Consider the following 13,966-nt stretch of genomic DNA (forward strand, 5'->3'; position numbering starts at 1 on the left):
TACTGTCAAAGATATATATATATATATAATATACATATTATATATTATTATATATTTAGAAAATAAACCCAACAGAACAATGATAAAATTAATGGTTTAAAAAAATTTCTGTTCTTAAAGAAATTAAGAGAAAAAGAACTATATATGTAATCTTTCACATTTACCCATATATTTACCATTTCCTGTGCTCTTCATTCCACCTCATGAAGTGAAATTACTATTTAGTATCATTTCCTCTCAGCCTAAAGAACTTACTTTCGAATTTCATGTAAGACAAGTCTACTTGCAATGAATCCTGTTTTTTTTCATTTCTGTTTTTGAAGGATAGTTTCACTGAATGCAGCATTCTTAGTGGGCTGCTTTTTCTTTCAGCATTTTGAATATATCTTCTGATCTCCCTTGTTTCTGGTGAGAAGTGGGCCATTAATTGTATTATTGGTCTCTGCATGTGATCGTTTTGTTTTGTTTTGTTTTTCTTGCTGATTTCAATTGCGGCTTCCATAATTCCCTCTTTGTTTTTGGCTTCCAGCAGTTTGACTATAATATGCCTAGGTGGGTTTCTCTTTGTGCTTAGCTTTTTTGAGTTTTAAGATTACTGGGGGTGTAGATTAGCTTTGTGGAAAGTTTTTAAAAATTGAATATGAAGTTTTGGGCCATTATTTCTTCAGATGTTTGTACTGTCTCACTCTCTTTCATCTCTCCTGCCATGACTTCTGTTGCATACATGTTAGGGCACTTGATACAGTCCTATACGGCTCTGAAGCTCTGTTTTCCTTCAATCCTCTTTCTCCCTTTTCTTCAGATTAGTGTGTGTGTGTGTGTGTGTGTGTGTGTGTGTATACATAGTGTATATATACTGTGTGTATATAGTGTGTGTATATATATATATAATCTAATGTATATTAGATTTATTTATTTCTTTGAGAGAGGGAGAGAGAATGCAGAGGGGAGGGGCAGAGGGAGAGAGAGTTCTAAGCAGACTCCACACTGAGCACAGAGCCCAGCGCAGGGCTCAGTCTCACGACCCTGAGATCACGACCTGAGCTGAAACCAAGTGTCTGACACTTAACTGACTGCACCACCCAGGTGCCGCTAGATCATTTACATTAATCAATATTCAAACACACTGATTCTTTCTTCTGCCATCTCAAATTGGCTATTGAGAATCCCTAGTAAATTTTTCATCATTTTTTTTGTTACTGACTTTTCAACTCTAGAGTAATTATTTGGTTCATTTGATAGTTTTCTATTTCTCCACTAGGATTCCCTATTTGTTGAGTCATTTTCATCATATTTTGCTTTAATCTCATGAACATATTTATAAGAGCTGCTTTAATGTCTGTTCAATCCAATGAAGGACCTAATCAGAATGAGTTTCAACTAACTGCTTTTTTCCTGAGTATGGATCACACTTTCCTCTTTTCTTCATGTATCATCTTTTTTTGTTGAAGACTGGACATAAAAATAATAATAATAATAATGTGACAACTCTAGATCCAGTGGGGTTTTTTTAAAGTTTTCTTTCTTTCTTTTTTTTTTTTTTTTTGGTAACTATCCATACCTAAATTATAAAATCTGTTTCCTCTTTAGTGTGTGGCTATTGATTTTTCTCCTCAACTTCTTATTACAATTATTGTGTGTTTGGTTTCCAAGGGATTGCCCCTGCATTGGCAAAGCCCCTTTGCTGGTCCACCAATGATTTTGACAAAAGTTGTGCTCAAATTCCTCAAGCCTGTTAGGCTTCCACCCTCTACATAGAGGTGTGTGTGTGTGTGTGTGTGTGTGTGTGTGTGTGTGTGTGTATGTGTTGGGTTGGGTTGGGGTGGTGGTTAGACAGGGGGCTCCAGATGGTTAAGCATCTGCCTTTGGCTCAGGTCATGATCCTGGGGTCCTGGGATGGAGCTTCAGTCTCCTTGCTCAGCAGGGTGCCTGCTCCTCCCTCTCCCTCTGCCTGCCGCTTCCCCTGCTTGTGCTCTCTCTCTCTCTCTCTCTCTCTCACTGTCTCTCTCTCTCTGTGTCAAATAAATAAATAAAATCTTCAAAAAAACCAAACCAAAACAAACAACAAAAAAAAACAAAGTTGCAGATAGTAACACGGTCTCCCTTGGTTTTTGCTTTTCAGTAAGCTCTCTGAGGTCTCCGCACTCACCTGTGTATTTTCCCAGTCAGCCTGGAATGGGTAGACAAATTACCTCAGCTATTCCGTGACTCTCTAATTTCCAGAATCTCCGTGTTAAACATCTGTCTGGTCTGCTACTCACCCCAAATGGGATTTGCAAACCCACACTAACCAGGCTTCAGTTTTTCTCTGTTTCCTACCAAGTTTGTGCCTGTTAGCTAACAAAGTGAAGGATCTTCACACTCAGACTTAAGTAAGTCTGCCTCTTCTGGAAGAAAAGCTGCTGGTTTTTGCAGCCCATTCCAAGATGGTGAAGCTACCTTTCTCACTAACAACGCTGGGGAAAGGGAATGGAAGGATCCCTAGGCAAGAAGAGTAAAGACTCCTGCTATTCTTACTGAGGTTCTAGCATTTTTCCAAGAGGAGAGGCTTCTCAATTACATGTTTTCCTTTGGTCTTTAAATGATGGTTTTTATACATTTGCTCAATTTTATACATGGCTTTTTTTCATTGACCTTTTCATGGCTCCATAGCCACAGCACCTCAACCCTCCCCATGCCCCATTTGTGGTCCTTACATATTCTCTTTATTTTAAAATATGGATTCATTACTACTCTCTTCCTTATAGCAATGATTTATTTTTAGTGCTAAAGGTGAACATAGATTCAGCACTCACCCCAGCCTTTATGTAAATGCCTCTCCAGTCTGAAGTGTATTCTGTTGGAGAATCCTCAGGAAGTGCTCATGGGAGTAATATTCCCTGACTTCTTACACATGGCTCTAACAGGTGTTATGTAGTCTTCATATCAAAAGGCTAATTTTGCTGAATATAAAATCCTTAGCTCACATTTTCTTTCCTTGAGTACATTAAATATGTTGCTACATTATTTTCTGGCATAAAGAGTTGCTGTCAAAAAGCTAATAATAATCCTATTTTCTTTCCTGTAACTGACTTTTAAAAAATACCATTATAATAATTTGCTCAATGTCTATTCTGAGCCTATTTTCCTTCTTTTTCAGTTTAATCTTTCAATATGTATTTTCTAATCATTTTTTTACTTTAAGAACTTGTACCCGAATTATAATTTTTAGTATTTTTTTCTGTCCACTGCTTATTTCCTTCAGTGCCTTCTATTATATATACATGCTTTTAATCTTCTTTGCTTGTCACTTTCTTTGAAAGTGATACTGTTTTCCTTTTATTTTAAAATTTATTATTTATTAATTTATTTTAACATTTCCCTTTATTCAATTTTAAAATTTCTTTTAGTGCGTTAACTTTTGGGTCAATATGTTCTTGTTTTTCTTCTAGTTTGCTCTTAATTTCTACAATGAGTTGTTATTTCCAACCCTTTCCTGAATTCTCTCACCTGTCTCTGCTGAGCTCCCTTCTTTCCAGTTGGCTCATTTACCAGTCTTGCTAAAATTTTTTGCAGCTCATATCATTTTCCTTATTTCTTTTACCTCATTTTGAGTTATTAGGCTACAGTTTTTATTTGTTGAGAAATTATCTTTTTCTAATATGCTGCCATTGTTGAGGGGATGTTCTCTTTTCTTTTTTTTCTTATAGTATCTTTATGTGTGATTCTACCCCCTTCCTTTTCTGTTCACGCTTCAGGTAAATGCATGTTGATTTTTGCCATGGAAGGGTGGGCCAGGCTAGCTTTTGTAAAGTTTTCAGTGTCTCTAGAGTCCTCTCTTCTGTTATTTTCAAGGTAAATAATATACCATTGTACTTTCTGAGATTTACTTCCTTTCCTCCTATCCCTCACTTTTATCTAAATTGCTTGTTTGCTTTCTGCTATGGGGCCTGTCCTGTTTAATTTGGATTCTCCTCCCAGGGGTGTCTTCTCAGTATGGGATCTGTCTGAAAAGCACCCTCTGTTCCAGCACTGCCAAGCCTCTTCTTGTTCCCCTTGAAGGCACTGGTCATCTGGGGCCCGCAAACTCCTTTCTCCATTTCTGCTGCTCTTCTCAGATGAGTCTGCATGTCTTTCCAGTGATTACCTGTTTCTTGAGGGCTGGGGCGGGGGAGTTCTCTAGTTCTCAGGGGAATAAGAAGCCCAGTCGATTTTCCTCTGTTCTGCTCAGTTGCTGATACCACAGTCGTCCGGTGATTTGTCCCCATCTATTAGTGAAGATATTTTATTAATTAGTGTTCCTACACATATTGCCTATGTGTTTTTAGGTTTGCTACTCTAGTTATTTTGTCTGTTTTTATAGGGAGTTTCAAGAATATTTAAAAAGTTAGGTCGGTTGCGTTCCCAACTTCCCAGAATCTGTATCAACTTTACAAAAATCTAATACTTGTATATTTGGATACTGTACATTAAAATATAATTAACATATCAAGTGGATTTCATGTACTTCTCAAATATTAGTGCCTAGATCATTCTCTGTTTAAAATAAACTTATGTCAGTAAAATAATTATAAAAAAACAATTGCAATAATATCAAGAATAAAATTAAATAGTAGTAACGATGGTAAGCAGTCCTGGCAAACAATTTTGGTCATAGTATATGAATAAATCCATTTGGAAGTACTGTTATAGCTAAATTGTCTTAACCATAAAGGGCAGGGCTTTTTTTTTTTTTTTTAATTACGGGGTTGGAATAACACTTGAAAGCAGTAATGAGGAGCAAGGAAGGCACTGATCCCACCTCCTAATTTTGAGGAAATAAGGGCACCAAGAAGATAAAAAGCCACTATTTGAGAATGATGCAGCAAGATGTGCCCTAATGGGGAGGCCTGGTTTCAATTAAGGAAGGGAGGAGGAACAAATTATCAGTAAAGGAGATAGCTTCTATTGCTGAGAGATTGGAATATAACAAAGTCCTACTGGCTAGACATAACATTCCAACTGAGAAATAGTTCACTTAAAAAAAATATGCTGTTGATAATAATGAGAATACTCATACCCATTAAATTCACAGAATTTATCTTAAGTAGCTGAATGGTCAAAAGAAAGCTGTTAGTATAAGGATGATCCTTGCTATATAGGTTATAGTAGTTTATATAAACTAAAAACCCAAACTGAAAGAACGCGCGATTCAGTAATTGGAAATGACAAAACAAATGATGATGTGTAGATATGACAGCATGACATAGAGTCTCGGAAAATTTCAGCCACAAGTAGCTTAAGAATCATGCAAAACTTTTAAAGTAAAAATACATTTGTTGGTTAAAAGGATGCAAAGTGTGAGAAAATGTATGCATATACACAAGATTTGTATAGACATGGGAAAAAGAAAATCAGATTTTCAGGATATTAGGATGATAGAGTTCATTTATAAATTATTCTTTGATGTTATTATAGTTTAGTCACAAATGTGTGTGTGTGTGTCTATGACTTTCCGAGAGACTATGAAACTGATATTTATGTCATATTACTTTTAAAATGAAAAATAAATAAATAAATGAAAATGAAAATAATCCATTAACAATGCCTTCTTCAGAGTTTCCTTATATATTTTTCTATATCACTCCCTCTTTGGAGGAATATTTATAAGCTCTAAAAAGACAACTGGTAAGGGCAGTAAGGCAGTAAAAAGATCAGTGAATGTCAGAGTTCGGCAGGAGGGAGGGAGGGATAGGTGGAGTACAGGATTTTTAGGGCAGTGACACTATTCTGTGTGATACTACAATGGTGACTACATGTCATCCTACATCCCTCAGAACCCATAGAATGTGCAGCACTAAGAGTGAACTCTAATGTAAATAAGCTATGGACTTGGGATGATAATGATGTGTCAGTGTGGTTTCATCGACTGTAACAAATGTACCACTGTCGTTAGGGATGTTAATAGTGGGGGAGGTTGTGCGTGCGTAGGGGACAAGGGATATATGGGAACTCTCTGTATTTTCCATTCAGTTTTGCTATGAACCTAAAACATCTCTAAAAAACTTTAAACCTATTCGAATTTTTAATAAGACAATTAGAGGCTAGATTATAAGGTTTTATATTCTAACTGATCAAAAAAATGTGATCTGACGCCTAAAGCACCATTTTGGAGTTAAAGCAGAGGAACATACCAAATTGTTCTTTGTGAGTTTCCCTGTAATTTTTCAGTGATAAGCAGCTCTGTCTGATTCTCAGTGGTTCCATTTTGCCATTTATACAGTGAGGACTGTAGTGGGGTCTTGCCTTGTTGTAGTTGTGCCCGGAGGGTAGATGAATCTCTACACTAAACCTGTTCCTGTTTCTCTCCCAAAAAGCATTTTATAAACCAATCACATATTCATGCCTCTTCCACCTGTATTTTGTTATAGTTACACAGGATGAATGGAGAAGCAGCCATATAATAGAAATACAGATAAATCAGACTCTGGAAATACCATGCTTTCAAAATATCTCCTCAGAAATTTCGTCTGAGTTCACCTTTGCATGGTTGGTGGTAAGTGTTGCCCTTTTCAGTGAATAACTACAATGATCTTTAAATACTAATGAAATAAAAATGAATAACAAGTAGTAAAAGGGAAGGAAGCACACAGGTGGAAGGTTGGGGGGACTGGCGGGGGAGGCAAGGGTGGGCGCTAAGATTCCTTCCAACTCAGCAAGCCTCCGGGTCTATGAATACAGTAATTTAAAAATGAGTTCCTAAAGGTTAGTTGCTATTTCAAGCCATATACCAAACCCTGATTACAGAGAAAAGAGTGTGATGGTGCCCTGGAGAGGAGCCACATGCAGCAGAAACCCCTACGCACAAATAATTGTTTGATAAACAACATATGCAGAGGGAGAAACCCCTTTTCCTAGAACGCTTGCTACTGCCTCCTGGGGAATACGCCACAGTCTTTAGATGGGGAGACATGAACTCTAATGCTCCTAAGATAGAGGCAGAAGACACACAGGAGAGAAGCAGGACGGTATGGGAAGCAGCCATTCAGCAGCCAGCTCAGTTTTCTTATTGCCACAGGTTGTGGCAGGCCCATGGTTGCCATGTTTTCTGACTTAAAGAAAGAAAGAAAAAGAAGCCAGAAATCTAGATATTTTATGAGCAACTTGCCAAGGCGATCCAACCAAAATCCAGCTAGCTTTCATCTAGATCTATAGTAAACCTCTAATATTGTTAAAGTGGTTGATGACACAAGACTGGCACAGGGATAACCACAGTTTTGAGAATCACATAGTGGGGCGTTGATTTAGATGATCCAGAGCATGACTATGATCATTGTAGATTGCCATCAAAATGAAAACACGAGATTTAAAAATTCTCGCAGAACTCCTAGATCTCCGTGGATATAGTGGCTGATACAGTTTGCAAAATACTGTATCCACATAAATGATAACTCATATTACGAGTTACCTAAATTTTTGTGGATCGGCTTGGAAGCTAGACCCTTCATGTACAAAGATTTGTCTGAGGATGTGCCAAACCCAAAGTAATTGACCTGCAAGGAGGTCTCAGAATATGACTTACTGATGAGTTTTCACTGTCTAGATATTTTTTTGAGATAGTCAGTAGGATGAAAAGAAAAAGATGTTCTAAAATAACTTCTCAGACTGTCTAAAATCGACAGTGTCTCTTTGTCATCTGTCAAAAAACATTCTTTTTTCCCTTTATGGGGTTTGGTTTCCAGAAGGTAAGTCTTCCTATCATTACGGCTATCATTAGTATAAGTCAGTTGTTCTTAACCAACATGATACAAAGTGGTTCTCAGAAAAAAGTTGAAAAGAGGAGATGATCTCAAGAGGCCAGGAACTGGCCATACAAAACATTACAGCAATGGAAGTACGCCATCTACACCTTGCTTGCGTTATTCATATTTCCCACCAATGGGCAAACATTTCCACTCTAATTACCACAATTTCACTATCAAGGGGAATCATCAAGTTTGATAATAATAAATAACACAGTCTAATAAAGCTTGACTGTAGAGATTTATACTGGCTAGTAAGTTGATCTACAGTGTTCTTATCTTATATAAAGTCTGGGTTATCTGTTTTTCCAAGCAAGTGTCAATACTTCAGCCAGCCTGTGTCTTTCTGTGACTCTGAGCTTCTCCGGGGCAAAAAGCTGCACCACTCATTTCAAAAATCCCTAGCATCTCATTTAGTACCTAGAACATAGGCAGTCAATAAAGCCTCAGTAAATAACTGAGTGGATCTGTTTCTCTTTGTCCCTCTCCCCCACAGTCCTGTTCATTGGCCTCATATTAAACTGATGTCACTAAATTCATGCTGGCTGTTCAACTGGTTAATATGCATCTCATTAGGTATAAACGACTAGATAACTGATAAGGCATCTTCTGTGTAGCGGTTGCCGTCAAAGAAAGGAAGAAAACTATGCAGACGTTATCTGTGGATCCTGCCAGGGCATGTAGGATAAATGAGGGACGGAGAGAGTGCACCTAGGGTCACACAGTGAGGCAATCCTAAACTTCGAGAACCTCCAGCCATGCTGTCACTTTGAAGAATGCACCATGATACAGACGACTTGTGGAATCTTATTGAAAGAAACCTCTCTTCAAAGGGAACATTGTATTGGCAAATGTGCTGAGTAAATTCCTACTGCACATTCCTCCTCTTAAATGTCAAAATCTATTTGCTCCTCCGATTTACATCTGTGCTCCGCACTGACGGCAGCTGTGGGACTCGGCAGGTCTGAGAGGAAGTCAGCTACTCTGCTCCTAATTGGGAGTCAACCGAGTCCTGACTGTTACAGGCCTGCAGTCCAAATACCCCCTCAGTCAATATTTTCCTTCTTTCATCTCTTGTTAAACTGGCAATAAGAATCATAATAAGCCAGTTGTTCTTAAAAACAGGATGCAGTGTGGCTTTTAGAAAAGGGTTCAAGAGTGGAGATGGTGAAGATGAGCTGATGAGGATAGGAGCCTGCTGGACTGAGCTCAGCAACTCCAGGAAGCTGCAAAGTGCCCCCCCACTTCAAGTGCCCCGCTAAGCCCTAGAAACAAATGTTATAAACTCAAATTATTTTAATCTAGATCACTGAAAAATGAAAGTCATGTCCTCTTGTATGTGGGATTTTATAAAATCTAATTAATTTTGTTACGACCCTCATGGGAAAGGTCATCACTGGGAACCTCAGTTATCATAAAAAAGTATGTACCTTGTGTACCAGACCCCATGCAAAGGCTGTGTTAAATATGTTCGTGGGGTGGTTTCTTGGCATTTGGAGAAGTTACATTCCAGGATGGCGACTACACTGAAGTAGAAAGGCATCGGATGCAAATAGCGTATCCAACATTGATCTAGAATGAGAGGTAATTAAATAAACACAAAGGGTTAATCCTTCAGTGGACACTGAGGCTTTATGTACATGATGGGATGATGAATAAGAAGTCATAGGATGTTTGTGTTTAGATGGTGTGCAGTTGGTAGATAAAGGACAAGTAATCGTTTTTCCAGTTTATGTCCTGAGGCACAAGTATAGAATCATCTGGGAAATTCTGCAGGCTTATTCTGGGAGCTTCTAAATACAGTCTAATATTCTGTTTTCATTCCAAGGTATCACCCTGATTTCCTACAGCATAAATTTCAATTCAGTCCAACAAACATATATGAATCTGTTTTGAGTGTTAGGTCCTGCAGGGATATGAAACTGTATCGAATGTATTTCCTGCCATGAAATACGGCTTTAATAAAAACATAAAAAATGGCAGCCAAGAGGGAAAATAGTTTGATTCTGCGTAAATGGACCTGGAAAAGCTTCCTAGGTTATATTTGAGCTGGATAATTAAAGAACAGTTGGCCAGCAAACATCAGACATGTACTACACCAACACCCCAGGACCGTGAGTACAAGCTGGTACTGGAGGTGGAGAGAGGTATCGAGGAAATGTGTTTCCAAAGTTGGTGCATAAAGAGAAACGCATGATTTTTCTCCTTAAAATCATGAAAAGAAGGAGAAGACTCTATCAGATTCAAACAGTTCAGTATTTGTGATAAAGGCACATAACTAAAACCTGGATGCTTATATTTCTTTACATTTCTGTCTATAAATATATCTTTTCCATATACTCTTCTTCTATATTTGTGATGTTTTATATTTAACAAAAAGCGAACTGGCATTATAAACAATGTTGGTTTCCCATGCCTGTGGGAAGCCTAGCTATTCAGAAAACAAAACTCGCCTTTCACCTGATGGCAGCTGACCCTAATTGTCTTCACTGTAATCAGAAATAAAGTGGTAGCCAACCCACAAAGGACTAACAACCAACTGTGATGACTGGAAAAATATTGTTCCGGTGCTCTACAAAGGAGACGTGGGGAGCTTGCAAGCAGCCTGCCTTGACAGCTCCGACTGGATGGGAAATAAATGGAAGAAATGTGAAGATAGGAAGCAGTTTGGAGATAAAGAAGTAGCAGTTGATACAATTAACAGAATTTATTGAATGTGCTCTATACACTCAACACCTGCCATGGGCTGTGGTCAACACAGTCAGTCTGACGTGGTGCTCAGGCCAGCCTGGAGATGAGATGACATCACCAAATCAAATGGTACCAAGGTCTCTTTTCTGTACTGGAAATTCTGATTCTAGTACAGAAACAGGAAAGCCTTCACAAATTGTTTTAAGGTTTGTCATGAAGGTCGTTAAAGGACATATAGGAAGAGCTTTTCATGATTCGATATGACCCTGCCCAACCCTCGTATCATGCTAATAATTTTATCCAACTCCTGCCCAAAATTCAATTATACATTTCTCTTCTATGGGTCCTGATTTTTTGTTTTTCTTGTGAATTTATTCTTCTCAAATAGACTATAAGCAGAAAAGGCAAGGACTGTTTGTTCTACTACTGTTATGAGGCTGAATATAGCAAAATCATTAATAGCATGACTTTTGGAAGAAATTGTTTTCAAATTCTGGCTCTTCCATCTATTAACTGTGTGACCTGGGAGCTAGGATTAGGGTGAGGTGAGCAAGGCCCTCTCCTTAGGTACAAAATGTAAGGAACTGTCCCCAAAATCAATACTTAAGATACATATTTTAAGGAACTATTTTTTAAAACCACAATTTAGGGAAAATTCATGATGAACAAAATATCAAAATTTTAGATAAAGGTAGGCTGTTGTTTTTGTCTGTTTTGAGGCCCAGGTATGCTATTCAAAGAGAAGTATTTTCCAATTAGCTTGTGGTTTCTGGGACTTCATGGTATCATATCCCCCATAGGCACAACTTTACACAGTCATAAAAAAATTTTAATTGTAGTTTTTTTATTACTTTTTTCCACTTGGTCAAAATATGGGAGAATATTTTAAGAAGTGTATATAGGGGCACACATTTTTCCTTTTGTCTCAGAATTCAGTATGACTTTAGATATATTGCCTAAACTAAGTTTTAGTTCCCTCATGTGATTATAGTATTGACCTGATGGTGGTATTGTAAAATATAAATAAGGTAATACAAACTAAATAACTTAGCATAGTACCCATACTCCGTACATATTAAAAGCTCATCTTTAAAGGATCCATTTTACGAGTCTCCGTAATTCTTCAATTTAGCCTTGCAGATCATGAATTCTCGTGAAATACAGACTGATCATCAGGGAGGCTGGAGGACGGCAAGTTTGTATTACTTGAGTGTCTACTGAGTGTCGGGGCAAGCACAGGTGTACCATGTATGTTAGCTAGTTCAGGCTGCATTCCTCATTAAATCATATGGGTCCTCCAATTCAAGAGTCCCATTAAATTTTAGAAATATTTATTAATATTTTAAAAAGTTGTCAAATTTTTTTCTTTGAAGAACAAGAAAAAAACCCAAACAGGTAAGAATAATGACTCTGCACAAGACATCTTACCAGTCTGTTTCCAGCAGACCAGGTTACCTAAGATCATTATTATCAGGTAGGAGTTGAGGTATATTCTCTGACCGCTATCACCAAGGGTGGATCAATATATCATAAAAAAGCTCTTTCAATCAACAAATTGCCCACACCTCCATAATCTGCAATTTGTATAAAGGCCTCCAGTTTCCTGGAATTTCTTTTAAATCTTTCATTCCAGATACTTTAAAAAAAATGCTTTTTATTATTTTGTTGACGGTTTGGTTTTTATTAGTACGTGTTGTCTCTGAGGCTTAATTGTCCCTGGACCTGGACATCTCTGCTTTTCGATGCTGTGACTTAAGTACCTTGCTTTGTTTGACCTTTGCATAAATTACTTAGCCTTAGTTTATTCCAGATTGTTATAAGAAATAAATAAGACTTGAAAGGACTTTGCAGAGTGTCTAAAACATAGTAGGTGCTAAATAAATTTAAGCTATGATTAAGAATAATATAAAATTTTAGTAGTGGTGATGACATAATATTAGTATTATTTTCCCCTCTCCCAGCAAAAGACATTTCATTTTTTGCCTGAGCTCATTTTTTCCCCACCTCTTCTCTCATTTGCTCTGTGAAGGTGGCCATTCACACACAGGTTCTTGCCTCGGCCCCCTTTTTAACTCCTCCATCAGTTAAACTACGTTGGCGGCCATGCGGAGCTACACCATAAAGGAAAGGCAGCTTTTGTCTCCTTAGTCTCCAACCTCAGCCTCTGACTGCCTTTCTTCCCACTACCAAGTAACAGTTGCAACTGTTCCAAGTGGGGAGTCATTTACTAAATGACCAAGAAGCATGTTGAACTCTTCATGATCCTCACAAAAACCAAGCCTGTGCATGAAGCAAGAGCTGTGTAAGTGAGGCGGTTGTGCAGACCTGCAGGGGGAGCCTGCTTTCTTAATGATTGGCGTCCAGACCTGCAGCCATTGAGAGAACCACCTTCCACTCTCTTCTGCTGTCACCACCCAATACGAAGAGCTCCTTTCAGAGCCCCTGTCTCCAGGATACAAGCTCTCTCCCTTTAATTTTCTGTGCGTTTCCTCATTAGGAAGATGGCAGCACCAACTCCTAGGTCCTTCTTTACGTGGGGATAAAGCTATGTCCATTGTTTCAGGAGGCAGTCTTGAGCAGGGTATCACTCTGCAAGAAGTACTATGTATTTGTATGTAAAGCTGATACTAATCCTAGCCATATGCACCTAAACAATCTTGTCTTACAAATGAGTTTCTACTAAGTATATTCTGGAAATATCTGTATGAACTATTGAAGAAGTCTGCCTTCGTGTTTCCGCTGTTTCTGCTCCTATCTCAAACTTGATTTCTCTCATTCACCTAGCTTCCATTTCTACTACTCTCAATCTGTTTGGTTTTTTAACAGATTTAAGCCAGAAATTCCAAGTGACATCTTTGTTTTCGTTTCTTTGTGACTTCTTCCCCATCAGATGCATTGCTGTTCAACCTTTTCATCTTAGTTCCCTTCATTTTCCCCTGATCTCTGCATATAATGATTCATCTGTTGTTTAGAGTTAGACCAGTGGTTCTCAAACCCGAATCCTTTGAGGACCTTTAAAAAAAATGATCCAGCCTGAGTCTCATCCCAGAACAACTGAGGTAGAATCTCCAGAGGAGAGACTTTGTGCATCAGAATGTTTTCAAAGCAATTGAGAATATTAAGTTATACTAAAGAAGAATGAAGGCATAACCCTTCCTCTACCCTTGTGCCCCTTAAGAGTCCCCTCCTCACTGGCCCCTAGCACATTTACTGACACTGACCAGCACGGTGATACCCCAGGGATCTTGTCCATGGAAATTCCGGGTATGGCAAGAATAATAGGAGCTTTTCTTCACAGACCCAAGAAAGGATATGAAATAGAAGAAACAAGTACTTCAAATAAACCCTGATTTGTGGAACTCAGATTGACATTTACCTTATGTGTTCTCCTTGAAAGTAACATAGAAATAAGGACAGAAGGGCAAAGACCATGACTAGGAGGTTCCTAGGGCACAAAATTTAAGGAGGCACTTACTCTGAGAGGCCCACCCTGCACTGACAAGGCCCTGAGACTG

General features: G+C 38.2%; 1 protein-coding gene across 6 annotated transcripts in view; it reads left to right on the plus strand.

Moving 5' to 3' along the window:
* Positions 1 to 13,966, plus strand: part of CD96 (CD96 molecule) — an 88,170-nt gene that overhangs the window by 12,711 nt on the left and 61,493 nt on the right. For all 6 annotated transcript variants that reach the window (XM_040621215.1, XM_040621214.1, XM_040621213.1 and 3 more), the window contains exon 3: positions 6,390 to 6,514. In XM_040621215.1, the coding sequence (XP_040477149.1) occupies positions 6,390 to 6,514 (125 nt within the window). The remainder of the gene's footprint in view (positions 1 to 6,389; positions 6,515 to 13,966) is intronic.

The sequence above is a fragment of the Ursus maritimus genome, unplaced genomic scaffold, assembly GCF_017311325.1.
Source record: "Ursus maritimus isolate PB19 unplaced genomic scaffold, ASM1731132v1 scaffold_4, whole genome shotgun sequence".
Classification (NCBI taxonomy): domain Eukaryota; kingdom Metazoa; phylum Chordata; class Mammalia; order Carnivora; family Ursidae; genus Ursus; species Ursus maritimus.